Source organism: Trichosurus vulpecula, chromosome 1 (assembly GCF_011100635.1).
Source record: "Trichosurus vulpecula isolate mTriVul1 chromosome 1, mTriVul1.pri, whole genome shotgun sequence".
Classification (NCBI taxonomy): domain Eukaryota; kingdom Metazoa; phylum Chordata; class Mammalia; order Diprotodontia; family Phalangeridae; genus Trichosurus; species Trichosurus vulpecula.
In genome coordinates this window covers 445,611,130-445,630,418 of record NC_050573.1, presented here as the reverse complement: position 1 = coordinate 445,630,418, position 19,289 = coordinate 445,611,130, and the positions used below count along the sequence as shown (strand labels likewise).

General features: G+C 42.1%; 1 protein-coding gene across 1 annotated transcript in view; it reads right to left on the bottom strand.

The window, feature by feature from the left end:
• Nucleotides 1-19,289, bottom strand: part of ZNF366 (zinc finger protein 366) — a 114,301-nt gene that overhangs the window by 8,710 nt on the left and 86,302 nt on the right. The window contains exon 4 of the mRNA XM_036741370.1: nucleotides 843-1,017. Coding sequence (XP_036597265.1) covers nucleotides 843-1,017 — 175 coding nt within the window. The remainder of the gene's footprint in view (nucleotides 1-842; nucleotides 1,018-19,289) is intronic.

The window sequence follows — 19,289 nt, the reverse complement described above, 5'->3', positions numbered from 1 at the left end:
ATTGTTAAATGAAGGAGTTGACTTAGATGATATCCAAAGTTTCTACAGTTTTAAATCCTATAAAACCAAGTCAGTATCTATCTCATTCTTCCTCCTTTTCCCTTCCACTCCTGTCCCCCTTTCCCCTGTCAAATATAGTTTAGCTGTAATTAGAATTGTACTGGTATTTGAGCAAACACTAAACCGTGGCACTTTGACAATCAGATTCAATAGGCAATTCTTGAGCAGGTTTAATAAACTTATTGAAGTGCCAGGGCCCTCCTTCAAGGGAGATTGCAGAAAACTCCAAAGTTTTACTGACAAAGCTCAGTAGAGTATCTTTTCAGCTCAGCCCTTAAACCATTGGCCCTTGTCTTTTCCCCTAGCTCTTAAAGCAATTAAAGCCCTGTTTTTTGTGTCCTGTGAGGCATATTCCTTATTTTCATTTCAGACCCCATTTTCATTTATCATTTTCTGATGCTGACATATAAGCTTCCTCACTTTGCTCTTTCTGCAAAATAAAACCCCATTCTTGACCTAGGGTCATAAGGTGATAGATCTCAAGAACCTTAAAGCTCACCTAGTTCAACCTCCTTATTTTATAAAGAAGGACATCAATTTAACCTGGACAGGGCAGGTTACGTGCCAAGGTTACAAGGCAGATCGGGAAATTTGAATTGAGATCCTGTGACTCCAGGTTCAATGTCCTTTTTACTACCTCCCCATGGAGAAAGTCTCTTAAAAGAAATCCTCAAGTGAAAAAAAATAACGAATAATGGCATGCATCTGTTATCTTTCCATGCTCTGGATTCCAGCTCAGCCATGGGAACCAGAAGAGCCTCCAAGCAGCAGTGATGGCTCACCTTGGGAGTGAAATCCTCTCTCCATGACTCCATGTTTGACCTTCATGTGGCGGGTCAGATTTCCTTTCAAGGTGAACTTGCTGGGGCAGTAGAGACACTTGAAGGGTTTGCTGTCTGAGTGCAGATGCATATGGCCCATGAGATTATGCATTCGGTTAAACTCCTTCCCACACAGCTGTCAGAAACAAGAAGAGATAGAGTGCGCCCAAGTTATTCACGAGGGCCCCAGACTAGGAAAAAATCACAAGCTGAATGTATGCAGTGTTTGGGGCCCCATAGAAGGATGTCTCTCAGCCCCTGTTGCTCCTCACTTGTTTTGAATCTTTCAACTCTGAACTGCTTCCAAGGAAAACGATGTTGTGGAAGTCCAGGGTGGGGTCAGATTCTGCCCACCTTCAGAGATGGAGCAGATGGGGGCACCGGGGTCATATGCTCTTGGATCATTAGGTTTTGTTTTGTTTTGTTTTGTTTGGAGGTGGGGAGGGGGAGTCAACCATATGGTAAAAATCAAAAGACAGTTAAATATCTTTCTGAATCAACAGCAATCTTTGGGAAAGAAGTAATTATGACTCAGGAAGCTCCAACTTGGGCTGTGTTTCACTTTCAAAACTTGCAGGTGTTACAGGCAAGCAGAGCCAGTCTTCTGGATTTTTCAGTCCACTACTTAATCAGGATCAGTACTAAATTTTTTTTAAAAATTAATTTTAAATTTAAATTTAAATAAAATTTTAAAAATTAAATTAAATTTAAATAAAACTTTTTAAAATTTAAAAGAAAGACCAAGGAATGCCTGAACAAATAGGTGAATCTTTTCTTTGATAATAGATTGGAAATGCAATGAATGTCACCTCAAAGTTGCCAAACATCCACACATACCACTATCAGGAGTTTTATCTTCCTTTCTCATCTTTTTCTTTTGCTCCAACTCATCAGTGGATTTGAACACAGAAGATATCGGTTCCAATCCTAGTAACCCTGAAACCTAGGACATATCATTTCATCTCTCTGGCCTTTGGTTTCCTCATTTGTAGGATGATGGGATTGGATTAGATCAGGGATGTCAAACTCAAATAGAAATGGGGGCCACTGTACATGAGGATCCCTGACACCTCATATTGACTTAGAAAACCACATAATAACATCATCTACATTCTATTGTACTTTTATTTATTTTGTTAACTGTTTAACAATTACATTTTAAATTGATTCAGGCATACCTAGGTGGTTAGGGGGCTGACTGTAAGTTTAACACTTCTGGACTAAATGACCTCCGAGGTCTATTTCAGGTGTAAATCCTAAGATAGTCTAATTGAGTATAAGTGGGCAATAATTTGGAAAGACTTCTTGAAGGCACTGTTTCCTAGCTATAGACCCCCATGTCCAACAAATTTGGCTACGTGGTGGCTGCCCAATAAAAACTTGCTGAATTGACTTCTACCAGACTCCATCAATGATATAACAAGATTTCTCTTAACTTAGAATTCAATTTTCATTTTTGCTTCTGGACCCACATATCCTGAAAGATAGAGAGGGGTTGTACAATATCATGGAGCTTTCCAGTGACCAATCCTAACTTGGAGAACAGACACATATGCCTCCTGGGGTTAAAAACAATGAAAACATTCATGAATTATCTTCAGTTTCTACTTCAAACAAAAAGCTTTGTTGTTTTTTCTTTAGTTAAAAGGCTGTCCCTTGACTTCAGACTACAATGGTAATTAGTAAATAAAAGTATAATCTTGTTTTTTGTACCAGGAAGTCAAGTTCTGTCAACACTTTCTTATGGGAATGCCTGGAACCAAGGGATAAAACTCCATTTAAGGAATGAATGACTTAGCTTTTGGAATTAAAGTAGAAACAAAAAGCTATCACAAATTTGCTCATTTTTATCTACACCTACAAAGTTTGATTCAGCCTGTCTTTGGATGCAACACCAGTACTGTAATTGCCTTTCCTGGATATTTACACACTAGTCGCCCTCATGTTAAAGGGGCCAATCAAACTGGCCAACTTGCCATCGTCCACACAGGACATTCCATCTCCCACTGCATCTCTGTACAAGCTGTCCATTATGCCTGCAGTGCACTCTCTTGTCACTTCTGCCTCCTCGGATCCCTATCTCCCTTCAAGATTACCGAGGCTCAAGAACCATTTTTAACATGAAACCTCTCCTGACTGCCCCAATTACTATGCATATATTTTGTATTCATTGATCAGTGTACGTGTTGTATTTCTCCTTCCTCTGACCCATGGAAGAGATTTTTGTTTCTGTCTTTGAATACCCGGTGCCTTGCACAAGGCCTGGCACAGAGTAGGCGATTAATGTTTATTGAATGAATGGATGTCGCAACCTAGATATGAAAGTTGGCCTGTTTGCAGACCAGCATGCCTATCTGTTTGCTGGCACTGTCAGTCCTGCCAAAATGAGGGAAAAGTATTAAAGCTATTCAAAACTTGGAGGATAATGGGATCATCAATTTACAACTAAAAAGGACCTCAAAAGCCAGATAGTCCAGCCCCCAAGGAAGGGATAGTTTTGGGGCCCAAAATGGTCGTGGCAGACTAGAATGATGGACTTAATTTGATAAAATGAAATTTAATGGGGACAAATATAAAATCTTACACTTGGTTTCAAAAACTCAAATGTATAAGGGCAGGATGAGAGAATGTGGGTAGGCAGAGTCCACATTACAAAGAAGTATGGGGTTAATTGGACTGCAACATTGAAATGAGCCCAAAGCGTGACAGATGCTATTTTTAAAAAGCTAATTTGATCTTAGGCTCCATTAATAGAAATGCAGCAAGAGAAAGGAAAACCCCCGCTCTACTTTGTCCTGGTCAGAACATAGCGGGAGTACTAAATTCAATTCCAGGTGCCACATTTTAGGTAAGACTTGGGGAGCAAGAACCCATGGAGAGAATGATGACTAGAATGACAAAGGGTCATAATCACATATTATACAAGGATCATCTAAGTCAGACCCTCTTCGCTTTTTTTGTATCATGGAGCCCTTGGACAGTCTGGGGAAGCTGATACCCTCCTTCACAGAATAATGTTTTTAAATATTTTAAGGAAATGTTCAGTTTTTAGTTAAAGGCTAATGAAAATAAAGATGTGATTTTTTTTTCCAAGTTCATGGTAAAGATCTAACCAGGGACTCAAGGTGAAAAATTTGTGACATTAAGGACAGGGAGATGGGGAGATTTGGCCTAGAGAAGATTTGTAACGGGGTGAGGAGGAAATTGTAGCTATCATGTGGAAAAGATTATATTTTTGTTGCTGTTTAGTCATCTTTGGTACCGTCTGACTCTTTGTGACCTCATTTGAGGTTTTCTTGGCAAAGATACTGGACGGGTTTGCCATTTCTTTCTCCAGCTCATTTTGCAGGTGAGGAAACTGAGGCAGACAGGGTTAAGTGACTTATCTAGCATCACACACCTAGTGTTTGAGGCCAGATCTGAACTCCTAAAGATTAGTGTTCCTGATTCCAAGCCCAGCACTCTACCCACTGTGCCATCTAGCTGCCCCTGATCGTGGTATGTTTGTCCTTTGTTCTCCAAGAGGACCGTGACATCAGGGAATGATGACGTGACTTGCGGTTGACTTGGATTTGAGTGAGGGAGGAGCTGTGCAAGGTCACCAACCTCACTTTCTCCTCCAGAGCCATCTGGATCCAGTGGCCAGACATTCATCAGGACAACTAGAGGTGGCCCAGAATGCAATGGGAGACCCTGGACCTTTGAGGTTAAAGTCTTTTCATGTATTCAGAGTGAGGTAACACCCGTTCAGTGAATAGGCTTCTTTAAGAAGTGAGTCAAGGGATGGCCCCATGAATCCAAAAAAATTACATTTTTGCTAGAGGCGGCTAGATGGTAGGACCAGGAGTCAGGAAGATTTGAGTTCAAACTCAGCAGAAGATGCTTTAAAAAAAAAAAATCACATTATCCACCTCAGTTTCCTCATCTGCAAAATGAGCGTGATAATCATAGCCCATACCTCCCAGGGTTGTTGTGAAGATAAAATGACATGTTTTAAAAGTGCTTTGCAAACATGAAAGCTCTATATAAATGCATATAAATGCTGCTCCTTCCTTAACATTCTCCCTTCCCAAAGAATCAGGAGTAATTAAAGAGTAGAGGGAAAGGATGGCAGAAAGGCCCATTTCAGTTCAATAAAAGGAAAAAGAAAAAGCCTTCCCTAACGAGGAAAATTACCAAAGAGCAGGCCAGGCTGCCTCAGAGGGGGCTGAGCTTCCCCAGCGGAGGGGCGGGATCCTTGTAGAGGGCCATGGAGGTGGGGGTTAGACTCAATGGCCTTTGAGACCCCTCCTAGATCCAAAATTCTCATTCGGATTCTGATTGATTTTTACTCCGACCAGGGGAAGTGTCAATTCACTTAGAAAAGGGTAAATTCGTGATCCAAACCTGAAGTTAACTGTGTGGGTGGGCACGGAAACAGGAAATACAATGAACAAAGGACTCTGGGAGATGGTCATTCTCTGAGAACATGATTTGGATGAGCTGGAGGAGCTGAGAGATTAGAAAACTAGTTTCTGTTTGGGGCAGGGGGCGGGAGGGGGAGGAGAGAGGGAAGGGGAGGGGGAGGGGGGGAGTAGGATATTCTGATGTTCTCTTATCTGAGTCAAAAATCTTAGTGGTTTTAAAATGGCTACAAGTTTTCCTACACATTGGCTCTATTGGCGTGTTTTCAAATAGGCATATATAATATTTGTAAGAAAATGACCAATTTCAGACATGCCAATGTAGAAAGAAGGGGAAAAAATACAATGTATTTTGCAAGTAGATACCCTTGCAACCAAATACAGAACATTTGGCTGCATTGCAGCTTAAGAAAGGAGTAAGTTAATAAACTATCATAGATAATCTATATCTTTCCACCTCAAACTTAGTATGTGACTAGTAAGTCAGGGGAATGGAAAAAAGCATTTTATTGATTAGGAGTATCATTCTAGACTTAAATTCCGAATATAGACTTCAGGATCAGGAAGACTCTTCTTCCTGAGTTCAAATCCAGCCTCAGACACTTACTAGCTGTGTGACCCTGGGCAAGTCACTTAACCTGTTTGTCTCAATTCCTCATTTGTAAAATGAGCTGAAGAAGGAAATGGCAAAGCACTCCTGGATCTCTGCCATGAAGAGTCAGAATCTACCGAAATATGACTGAACAACAACAAAGCCTGAAACTCTTAGCATACCCATTTTCTTCTTGATAAAGGAAAGGCATCAATACTCTTTGTGATGTCTCAGACCCTTCTAGCCCTGGTGTCCTATGCTTCTGCTAGTACACGAAATTTGGCTGCTTATCAGAACGCCATCATGCAGAAGTTTTCTGCTATTCCTTTAAAAAAGTCTAATGCACAAAACAAATAGCTATTAGTACAGAGACACCTTAACTTGGATACATAGTTCACAGCATAAATTATAATTGATTCCAGACAGATCAAAGAGGTAGACATTTTAAAAAGTACATATTTAAAAAAAAACAAACAAACCTCAAAGAATAGTATATCTGTGTTGGGAAGAGGAGATAGATTCATAGTGATGGAGAAATAGAGGATGATATCAAAGACAAGATAGATGAATTAATTTAAATTATTCAATTATATATGCATATGTATAAAATAATTTTTAAAAAAATCCTCTATACACAATGAAATGCAATAAAACTAATATTAAAAGGAAAGTAATGGAATGGGGAAAAATGTAGAAACATAACTGATAAAAGCTCAGTATCCAAAATACACAAAGATCTGATGCAAATGAGGTCAATACCCAGAGGACATTTGTAATATAGTAGAAGGAAATGAAGATTTTATATACAAGGAAATACAGTAATTTATCACATGGAAAAATACATGATCTCCCTAGCAATGAGAGGTAAATACCTTAAAACAAACTCATACAAACTTTTAATTTTTCCTGGCCTTGTGATTTCATTGGTGTAAGAAGAACTATTTCCAACACCAGATATTATGTGACTTGTGCAGGGTCCTATAGCCACTAAGTACCTGGAGTAGTAATTGAATTCAGATTTTCCTGACTGCAAGCCTGACTCTTTATTCACCATGAACATGCCGCCTCTCATCTCTATAAAATTAGCAAAAAGAAACAAAAAGTCATATCCCAATATTGCTAGGACATGGGGAGACATGTTCATTTCCACTAGCATTTTTGTGAGGAGATTATACAATATAAACCAATATAACTGCCCGTTCTTTAACCCAATAATTCTACTTTGAGGAATAAACTTGAAGGCAATAACCCCCAAGTTGAGAGGAGGGGGAGCAATTTACACAAAGGTGTTCAATGTGACACTATCTGTAATCATGAAAAAAATGAAACAACTCTAATGTCCACCCATAGGATTAGAACGAAGAAAACTCTGGGTTATTAACCATATTGGATTATAGGACGCTACTTAAAATAGTAAGAGATTGACACCTGAAAAGGCATGTGGTGAATAATGTTAAGTGAAAGAACAGAACAGAAAGATAGCATTTAAACAATAACTGTGACTGTATAAAAACATATGCACTGTACCATCGGTGATCACAAGGAAAATTGGAATGCTACAAATAGCTAGAATTGGGTGTTCAGTAGACCTCACAGTGGGATACTCACTCCTCAATCCCATGCAAACTAGGCTAGGCCTTTTTCCTTAAGGAATTACTGACAACATCATAATTGGACTAAAGGCTCTGGCTATTTACATTGCTTCCTGAGTAGTCTGAGTCAAAACAACCACTAGGAGCCTCAGTGTCTCTCTCTGATGCTTGGCTGGCAGACAACCACAGACAACTCAGAGGCAGGGGAGTTTCAGTCCACAGAAATGAACGCTGTTTCCTTGCTGCACATTAATATTGGATAGTCTTCCCTTGCTTACGGCTAAGTGTATCCTATTTTGTTGACCGTTGAATGATGTAACCAATTTCTCATTTTGTTCTAATATCAGATTTAAACTGTCAGGGAGCTGGTTTGAATTAAGCAACAGATCTTTTCTTTTCTTTCCTTTTTTAAAAAAAAAAAACATTATTTATTAGAAATATTACTTTAAACAAGTCATGGTTAAATTAGCTAAATGCTAATAGTGTATCTATCATTAACCAAAAATTCCCGTAGAACTTGCGAAATAAATACTGAAAAAAAAAATCCAACAAAAATATTATTCTATTGGTGCTGGCAGAAGGATAGACATTTTTAAAATTCATCTTGTATCTCATTTTTTTTTCCAGCAGGACTCTTCCCTCCCTCCCTTTTATGATAGGAGGTAAAATGCTCATGTTCACTCAATCGCTTAGGCTCCCCTGCTGGACCACCCTAAGTATTGTAATAGTGTGTTAACATCCAGTATATTCAGGCCCAATTTTGGGTCTGTTGATGGACAGATTTTATAACTCACTGGGCACTTCTAGTTTTCTCAGTGTACCTGAAATGAATGTGCAAATGACTTGGAATAAATGATAGCTGACCAAAGGGACTCAGAAACCTAGGGAAGGCTTTACTATTGCCATCAGTATTGTAGGGAGACGGTTGGTGCTTAGAACAGAGAGCCCAGTACAATTTGGGATCCTTTTCTAGCTGGATTGCTAAGGGAGACATCTAGACATCTAGACATCAAGTGCTTGGTTCTTTTGAGGCGAGAAACCTCAAATGGAGAGGGCCAAATAATATGGTGGAAAAGAATAAGGTACAGCTGAATTCCTAAGAGCTACAGTCCCCAAACCCACCCAAACACTTCCAAAATCTGCAGCAGAATTCCCCGAGTGACTGATTTATGCTGACCCCAGTCTTCGTGCTATCCACTAATCTCATTCTCCATCCCTCATCCCCAAGCGTGACTCTCAAAATTTTAAAAATTTTCTTCTTCATGGCATTGTGCTACTCTTTGCAGTGTGGAATCAATCAGTCACTTTGTTGGCGATTTGTGAGCCTGCAATTGCGAGCATAAATTTCATATATGATTCACGGAACACTTAATAAAACTCTGAATCTACCATTCTCATTAGACCATAGGCACCTTGAGCTCAGCAGCCATCTTACATTTTTCTCCTGTGCTTCTTCACAGTGAAAGACTGAGAAATGTTGAATGACAATAGGGTACTTTTTATTTAGGACTGAGAATTGTGTATAGAGGTATTAGGGCAGCTATTTTGGTGCACCGGATAGAGCACCAGCCTTGGAGTCAGGAGGACCTGAGTTCAAATCAGGTCCCAGACACTTACTAGCTATGTGACCCTGGGCAAGTCACTTCACCCTGTTTGCCTCAGTTTCCTCATCCGTAAAATGAGCTGGAGAAGGAAATGGCAAACCCCTCCAAAATCTTTTCCAAGAAAACCCCCAACGGGGTCACGAAGAATCTGAAAGGACGAAACAGCAACACTAGAGCTATTATGGTATCTCAGGCTTAAAGACCTAGGGCTGGAAGGAACTTCAGACTAGTCTAAACCTCTCATTTTACAGATGTGAGAACTGAGACAGACAGAAGTTGTTTGTCCTAGGGTGTTGCACAGGCAAGCCTCAGAGGCAGAATTCAAATTCAGGTTGAATTCCAACTCCAGAGTCAGGGCTCTTTTGCTATACCCTAGTATCAGGCAGGTGCTCTATATTTGCTGATTGAAACGTTTGCGGATTGATAGGCATTGTTTTTATTTATACTTTACAAAAGGTATCTCAGGAGGCATCTAGGCTCATCTCTATCTGAGAGTGAGAAAGTCCCGCATGAGATTTCTGGCCAGAGGGTCATCCAGACTCTGCTTGGCAAGGGCCAAATCTAGATACACTTCCCTTTGATGCCCTGTGGCCAGCCCACCTACCTATTGGACTGTCTCTTAGAGACGAGCTTTCCCCTATTTCTGGTGGGTGGCTTAAGCTAATACACAAATGTTGCCAAATCTAGACACACTTCCCTTTGATGCCCTGTGGCCAGCCCACCTACCTATTGGACTGTCTCTTAGAGACGAGCTTTCCCCTATTTCCGGTGGGTGGCTTAAGCTAATACAAAAATGTTGCCTTTGAAAGGCAATCCGGGCCTCCGTACCAAAGAGATCCCTGATATTTGCATCCCTATGTACCTGGAATTTCTTTTTTCTTAGTATTTCTCCCCAGCAGAGTTTAACACATCTAGTATCCACAACCACTATTCTAAATTCAGACCCTTCCTTACCTCTCCTCCGGACTAGTACATTAGCTTCCTCATTGGTCTTGCTACCCCTGGTCTCTCCCCTTTCCAACCCATCCTCCACCCAGCTGCCAGAGTGATTTTACTACAGTACAGATCTGATCATGCCTTTCCCCTACTCAGCTATCTCCAGGGGCTCCCTGTTGCCTACTGGATCAAAAAAAAACCCCAAACCTTCCCATTAGGTATTAAAAGCCCTTCGCAACTTGGCTCCAGCCTGCCTTTCAAGGCATATTATATATCACCCCACTCCCCAACATGCTCTTTGGTTCCACCAAACTGGTCTTCTTGCAATTCCTCTTACACAACATTCCATCCACACCTCTACTGTAGGCCTTTGCAAAGGCTGTCCTACCATGCCTGGAAGGCATAGAATCCCAAGCTTCCTTCAAAGATCACCTCCTACATGAGGCCTTTCCTCCTTCCCTCCTTCTCTCCCTCAGCTTCCAGTACCTTCCCATCAGAAATTATAATTTGCTTATTTTATATAAATTTATAGTTATATGTGTTATTTCCCTTGATAGAAGATAAATTCCTTAAGGCAAGGACTCTTTCATCTATGTTTTTGTAACCATGGTACCTAGCCATTGACTATTAATAAGTATGAAAATGCTTATCAAGTAATTGATTCTGATCCCCCCACTCAAAAAAGTTTCAGAAAATGTACCTCTGTACGATCTGTAAAGTAAATCTCTTCCGCGGAAATGTAAAACCTAACTAGCTGCATCCCTGGCTGTGCGTGAATAGCATCCCCCTATACCTATGGAGTCCCCTTAACACCTTTCTGTGCACCTCTGGCCCTCCCCGAAAAGCCCTTTGATCCTTCTCTCCACAGAAAGACTCTGCTCCTACTGCCCACAGTCATGATGTGCTTTAAGATGTTTGGTGTCTGCAGGGGAATGATGCCTGTCACAGTGAGGAACCAGAAGAGACTGACTCTTCTTAGTAACCATTAGTGAAGAGGAGGGGGAAGACGATGATGGTGCCGGTTACTGAGAAAGTGTGGGGGCTGAGAGGTGAGCGGAAGGGAGAATAATTGCACATGGGGAAGGGAGCATGAGCGTGGGAGGAGCAGCAAGGAAGATCTATTCAAGTGGGGAAAGCAGTCATGTGTGACAGACTTCTTTAGGATGAGTGAGGCTGAGAGGCGCACGGCCCATGAATCACGAAGTCATCTGTAGCCCAGGCCTGATGAGATATTAGAATCAGCACGCATGGGTGTCAGGATTGGGACCAGGCTGCCTGGAGGTTTGCTTCCCACCTAGTCAAGCTAACTGCTCACCGTCCTTGGCTTGGGCTCCCTGTCCCAAAAGGCAGGCTGCTTTGAGTCTCAGTTTCTCCATCCATACACTCCCTGCTGACTTCTTTGAAGGGGGGTGGATAATCAGGATATATTATAATAAACAGCTCTTCAGAGCTCTAAAGCAATCAGGTGAACCAAATGGAGGGAATGAGTCACTAGGGTTAGTGCTTTACAGGGAGGTTACAATGAAATCCCAAACATGTGCAGGAAAGGTGGAGTGGGGTGGTCTAGAGATCATAGACCTCAGTTGAATTCAATTCAAATGCTCAAGTCAGCAAACACTGACCTAGTGAGGCTCTGTGCTGGTGCTGGCGTTGGGAGAGGGGAGAACATAAAACCTTTCTGCAGTTGACAAAACATGGGATTCCTTATTCCTTGTAGATGACTGTCCTGGCTTTCCTATCAATAGATTAACAAGCATACTACGGTGGAAAGAATGTTGGGTTTGGCGTCCAAGGACTGGGGTTCAGGTGCTGGCTCTGACACTTAAATACCCAGGTGATACTGGGGTTCAATTCCTTATCTGGAAAATAATGGGTTGGATAAGATATCCTCTAAGGTCCCTTCCGGGCAGCTAGGTGGCACCATAGTGCACAGAGCGCTGGGCCCGAAGTCAATAAGACTTAACTTCATGAGTTCAAATGTGGCCTCAGACACTTACTAGCTGTGTGACCCTGGGCGAGTCACTTAACCCTGTTTGCCTCAGTTTCCTCATCTGTGAAATGAGCTGGAGAAAGAAATGGCAAACCACTCCAGTATCTCTGCCAAGAAAACCCCACATGGGGTCACAGAGAGTTAGACATGATTGAAACAACAACAACAAGGTCCCTTCCAGCTCAAAATCTGTGATCCTATGAAGGGAGAATTGCTGGAGCATTGATTAAGTGCTTACTATGTTCCAGGCACACAGTATCTGAGGACAAAAGCCCAACATTCCTTACCCTCACAGAGCTTCCATTTCAATTATAGTCTGCAAGGATCTTTGCCTCTTCTTCCAGATTAGGGAAAACATCCCTTGGATGACTGTCAGATTTGGTTTACCTACTAGTTACTCTGTGTAAGCATTCCTCGAAGTAAAAGCCTGCCAGGATATTGGTTAGGTGCAAACTAGAAAAGCATGTGAGTGTGCCTGGGGTTGGCCCAGGGAAGTGGTGGAAACTGGGGTTATCTCCCAGACTTCTAAGGGATCTGGTATGCTGCTCTCTCCGAAGGAGAATCTACATGCCCAGTAATGCATCCCAGTTCCAAGACAATAGTTGCATGACTGCGGGAAAGTCATTGAACTTCCTTGAGCTTCGGTCTCTTCATCTTTAAAATGGGTTTAAAATACTCGTGCTCGTTGGACCACAGGATTCTTACCAATAAGTATTTTGTAAACCACATCATTTTCTTATTATATGTTGTATATTATTTTGTTATCCTTACTCTTACTAATCTCTTAGAGTCCTCATCGTCAAGTTCTCCCTGTACATCTGACCCATCTATATCCCTCCTTCTCCCTCCACGTGCATAGAACACCACAATCCTGGCCGGGTCACCCTATGACTTCATCTCTACAGAAGACAGAGGCTCCTTGTGAGTCTTCTGAAGCTTCACTTCCCTTTCCCCTGCCTCATTCCTTTCTATTGTGCCTCTCTTTCTCCACCCCTTCCTCTTGAATGATAGAATATCTCACACGATCTCTAGTGGGATTTATCACCACTTACAGAACGCAGACTCTGAAGGAGAAGGCCATTTCCTTGAGGGACAGGCTGCAGAGGGGGTGCGTATCACTGTAGAAAATAGGTAGGCAGCTAGGTGACCCAGTGGATACAACACTGGACCTGGAGTTAGGAAGACCTGAGTTCAAATCCTGCCTCAGACACTGCCTAGCTGTGTGACCCTGGGCAAGTCACATCACCGAAGTTTCCTCATTGGTAAAATGGGGATTGTAAAACATTTCCCAGAATTGTTGTGAGAATCAAGTGAGATATTATTTGTAAAGCGCCTTGCAAACCTTAAAGAGCTATATAAATGTTAGCTATTAGAATATTATTATATTGCTGTTGTTATCATAATTATTATTATTAAAATGGGAAGTCTGGAATTTCAGGGGCAGAAGAAAATCTGAAGGCCTATGACGGACTGCCTGCCAGATAGTTAGTCCTTAACTTCCACTAGGATTGGATACACATGGAAGCCCCGTGTTTCCCTTCTCTGAGGGAAAAGGTCAAAGGGAGCTGCAGCGGCCTGCGGAGTTGGAGAAAGGCCCCTGCTGAGCTGACCTTCCCTTGCATTCTTCTCCTCCCCCCCCTCTCCTTTTTAATAAGAAGGGTGTTCCTTTCCTCAAAGGGAGAGGGAGGGAGGGAGGGAGAGAGAGACTGTAAACTGTCCAAAAGGACCGTGAGAAAACAGGAAGCTTTGAAAAGTACAGAGAAAGCAAGATGAAATCTATTTGCAGGCGGGTCCCTGGGGACATGCGAGCCATTGTTAGGCAGGCAGTTCATACAGCTATATCCTTCCTTCTGTTGAGGAGGAATTTGGTGCCAAAAGGCTGCTATCTGGTCATTGCCTTAACCCCCTGACTACCAGCCCGAATCTTTGTCTCAAATCTCCTTCAGGGACAGGGTCACCAACTGGAATTAGACCTTCAGAAAGTCCCCTGGCTATTTTCTCCTTGAAAAGTCCCCCGTCGGGGACATCAAAAGACTTAACCACTCAATATCACCCATGACAAGAAACTAACCCAAACCCTAAACCTCACTGATCAGCTGGGCCTGACCCCTGTGCCCCATGATCATATGCACTCATATACTCATGCATTCATCCTCTAGCCTGGGTCTCTGTAGAGGCTGCAGATGACCTGGTGATTCATGACTTAAGCAGCTCCCTTCTGGCTTCACCCATCTCAAAGGAGACTTTGTCCCGGAAATTCTGGATGGCTGCTTTTCCTGGACAGGTTTCCCAAAGACAGCAGCTGGTTCTTTGCTATTATGGAATGAAACAGCTCCGAAGATAGCATCCAAATCAACCCCAGCATGCTTACGCAGAATCTGGGAAGCATATTCCTGAAACATGGCTCAAGACGACAGGCTCATGTTCCTGGCTAAGCTCCAAGTGACTCCAGCTAATAAGGACCAGAGAAGTAGGACCAATGGCAAAAGAACCCAAAGGGGCAATAATCTTTTCTCAGAAATAGAAAACAACAGCTATCTCATCGAAACTATTCCCTTCAATAATTTTCCATCCTATTGTTAATGCTGGATCCCACAGCGAGGGAGCTCCACTGTGTGTCCTGAACAGCTGTTTCCACTGAGGACGGTACAAAATAGAAGAGTCTCAGAGGATCATAATTTAGAACTGAAAAGGACCTTAGAAGTCATTAACTCCTAACCCCTTATTTACAAGATGGAGAAACTGAGGCTCAGAGCTCGTAGGATCATAGCTTTGGAGCTAGAAGAGACCTAAGGAGTCACTGAATCTTACACCTTTCCATCAAAGATGAACCAACTGAGTCCCAAAGAGGTTAATTGACTTGCTAAAAATCATATGGTTACTACTGGATTCAAACCCAGGTCCTCTGACTCCAAATCCTGGGTTCCTCTATTGCAATATGCACTTAGAGACAGAAGGAGGGATTTAGGTCAGACACAAGGAAGCACTTGATGGTGAGGGACTTTAACAGTGACAATTCACATCTATCTAGTGCTTCATGGTTAACAAAGTGCTTCTCTCACAAGAATCCTGTGAGGTAGATGTATGTATAACTTGCTATTCCTTTAAAATATATAACAAAGTTATCATGTAAATTTCCCTCCCTTTTTTTCTTCCCTACCCTAGATGGCTACCATTAGACACAAATAAGGGTGTGTGTGTGTGTGTGTATGTGTGTGTGTGTGTGTGTGTGTGTGTATACATATATATGTAAAACCATTCTATACATCTATTTATCAGTTCTTTCTCTGAATGCAGGTAGCATCTTCTCTTCTTATCCCCTTTCTAGTTAATTTGGAGATTTATAATAGTCAAAACGACTTAGTCACACAAAGTCATTCTTAAAACAATACTGTTGTTACTGTATACAACTTTCTCTTGGTTCTGCTCATCTCTTTATTATCTTGTGCAAGTCTTCCCATGTTTTTCTAAGATCACTGAACTCATCATTTCTTATAGCACAGTAGTATTCCATCACAATCACATACCGCAACTTGTTCAGCCATTCCCCCACTGATGGGTGTCCCTTCAATTTCCAGTTCTTTGCCACCACAAAGAGAGCCACTACAAACATTTCAGAACATACAGGTTCTTTTCTTTTTTCCCTAATCATCTTTGGAAATAGACCTATGCTTAATTGTGACCATTTTAACGATGAAGAAACCAAGTCTCAAAAGAGATTAAATGACTTATCTACAGTCATACAGCTACTGTGTTCCAACCAAGGGTTGTTGCAGAGTCTCCTCCCTTGGGAGCTTTTAGGTAAAAGCAACATAGCTCACTCTCTGGGGATGCCTGGGGCACAGACCAGCTTATTTTCCACCTCTGATGAAATAACTCCTCCACAGTATCAGAGTGACTTGCCCTGGGTTACACCCTATCTCTAATACAGTGCTCTATCCACTGGGCCACCTAGCTGCCCTAAAGTACATTTATATGATATCAACTATTAATAATATTGTGATGTTGTTAAAATAAAATGATGGTGTAAAGACAGGTGTGCAGAGAAGAATGTAAGCAACTTGATAGCAGAAACTACTTTTTACCTGTGTATTCACAGTCCCCTCAACCTATGAAGCATATGGCCAGTACTTAACAGTTAGGTGGTATAGTGAATAGAGTGCTGGGCCAGGAGTCAGGAAGACTTATCTTCCTGAGTTCAAATCTGGCCTCAGATACTTACTAGCTGTGTGACCCTGGGCGAGTCATTTAACCCTGTTTACCTCAGTTTCCTCATATGTCAAATGATCTGGAGAAGGAAATGGCAAACCACTCCAGTATCTTTGTCAAGAAAACCCCGAATGGGGTGCAAAGAGTCAGCCACTACTGAAAAGCAACACAGCAGTACTTATAAATATTTGTTGAATATAGGTGTACTGAATAACGCCAAGAAATAAATTGGAAAGCACAACTTTTTTGTTAGCAGGTCTCCAGCACCACCCAAGAGAGAGGGCACTCTGATTCTAAATGTCTAGTCTTTCTTTTTTAGACTGATTATACTCAATTCAATCCATTTCCTAGAGCGAAGAAAAGAATTCCCCATAGCCTTAGTTCTCCTGGGTGAAACAGGAAAACTGAGTAACAGAATCTGCCAAAGCTAAGGTCCAGACTGTGGTGAGCCCACCAAGGTACCGAGATGTCTGGCTTTAAGCAGCCAACCGGCTTTCCTTATTATTCCTTCAGATCTATTTTGCTTTAAGACTTTTAAGTCCACTTCCCACTGACAAAACATCGATGTCCCACATTAATGCACATCCCAGGAGTTCCTTTTGGCTGCCACCATGGTCCTCTTGGATAACAGCACTGCTCCACACCCACCACCGCTCCCCTCTGCACTTTTCTTTGGGTTCCCCATGAACCATGAACCTGGAATTTCCTGCCAGCTCTAGAAGACCTTTCTGCCTGGCTTCACCTCATCCCTTGGTCTGGGAAGGAGTAAGGTGAGCCACCAACTAGGCAGACAGGTGCATTATTCTTAATGAATTGCAAGTTCTGGTCAGTGCTCCCCAGTGGGTCATTCAGTGTAGTCTGTTCACTTCATGGCTAGTTGTATCGGGTACCCATCATTTACATCAGAGCCCAAGTGCAAACCAGGTTTAGGCTTTGACATGAACCATCCAAAATGGAGAAGGAAGAGGAAGAACAGAGAAGCCAGGTGTTGTTCCATCACTGCCAGGCAGCTCAGCCCATGTGGGTGCATTTGGGTAGGAGGGGCCAGAGGGAAGGACCTGGCTATTTATGAGCGACCTAGCAGAAATGTTCAGTAGGGAAAGTATATCATCATGGTCATACTGTTTAAGTTTTACCCCCCCCCCCAAATAAGCTTTACACATATAGATTAAATTCTTACGACAGTATAAGGTAGGTAATGAAAAGTTGTTTTTACCTTTATATTCCCAGGGCCTGGCATTGCATTAGGGAACAGAGTAGATGCTTCATAAATATTTGTTGAATTGAATCCCTATTTTACTAATAAAAAAAACTGAAGCGTGTTTGGAGTTAAGAGTCTCGCCCAAAAGCTGGGATTTCTAACCCCCAATCTTACCGACCACCAGTTAATATGGATTACGCTCTCCAAAGGACTTTCCGACCATCATGCAGTAAATGCCCGTGAGAGAGCAGATTCAATGAACTACTGCTTCCCTCTGCTCCCAAACCCCACATACACACGGGACCCATTCTTCTTAATCCCATCTCACTTATGGCCACTTCTCAAGCATAAGTGTTCTTGAAAGCTGAGCTCTAGCTTCACTTGTTTTTTGTTGTTTCACCTCCTCCTCTTCCTTTTCCTGACAGTGATTATACCTGAGGACTCCTTGAATTCAGCCTCACCAGTCCTAGTCACTCTTCCCTCTAGTTTTGTCTTATTTTGAAGCAGAGAAGACAGCCACGCAGCTGAATCAGGAAGACCGGATGTCTGGATACGGGGTTTCACAGCATAAGGAAATACAACCTCTATCCAAGTTAATTGGCAACATTTAATCATTATAATCATTGGGCTGCTTGATAATGAGAAACAAGTAAAAGATTGTGACTTCTCTGATTTCCCCTCTATGCTCCAGGAAGCTCATTATTGGGAAATTCTTATCGTCCTGCAAGACCCCATTAGTCTTGGTATCCACCTCCTCACTACCCTCTGCCTCCTGACTGGCTGTGGGGTCATGAGTTACAAACCCTCCTTTTAAGGAAGGAGCTCAGCTCAATCATCTCCCCATTTCTCCTCTGGCTGCCCTACTTTGAGACTTATTTGACTTCTTCACATGCATCCTTGTTGGGGTCCTCAGCCCCTGTCCTTTCAGCTTCCTCTTGTGTACTGTCTTCTCCCGTTAAATTCTAAGCTCCTTGAGGGCAGGGGTGATTTTTCTTTTGTTCATATTTTTATCTCCAGTACTTAGGGCAGTGCCTGGCACATAGTAGGGGCTTAATTAGTTTATTGACTGACTAGATCCCTAAAACATTCTGCTTATACTGGGAATAATCAGGTCCCAATACTAAGTGTGAATGGTCTGTGAGTCTTCCCTCCAAAGAAAGAGGAAATAAAGCATAGTAGAAAGAGCACTTCAGATCCTGACCCTACATCTTATTACCTGCAAATCACTTCATCTCTCTGGGTCTCAATTTACTCATTTGTTAAATGATGGAGAAGGACTAGTGACCTCTTAAGTTCTCTCCATGAGAACCCTCATACTCACTAATGCACATATGGCTGATCTGAGGTATAAGACAAATCCTCCCTTTGACACTTGCCAGTAGTATAGATAGCTCATTTAATCTCCCTGAGTCTCATCTGCTAAGCTGGGATAATAATATAATTATACTCATACTTTATGGAGCAGTTAGGTGGCACAGTGAATAAGGAACCGACCTGGAGTCAGGAAGACTCATCTTCCTGAGTTCAAATCTGGCCTCAGATACTTACTAGCTGTGGGACCCTGGGCAAGTCACTTAACCCTGTTGGCTTCAGTTTCCTCATCTGTAAAATGAGCTGGAGAAGGAAATAGCAAAGCACTCCAGTACCTTTGCCAAGAAAATTCCAAATGGGGTCATGGAGAGTTGGACATGATTGAAAAATGACTGAACAACAACTTATGCTTCATAAGGTCGTTCTGAGGCTCAAATGGGGTAACCTATATAAAGTACTCTGTAAACTGTGGAGTGCTATAGTATTATTGCTATGTTCATTTTAACCTGGCTCTCTCCTGAATGGATCACACCAGTGTCCACCCTTTCCCCTGGAGTCTGCCCTTCTGCT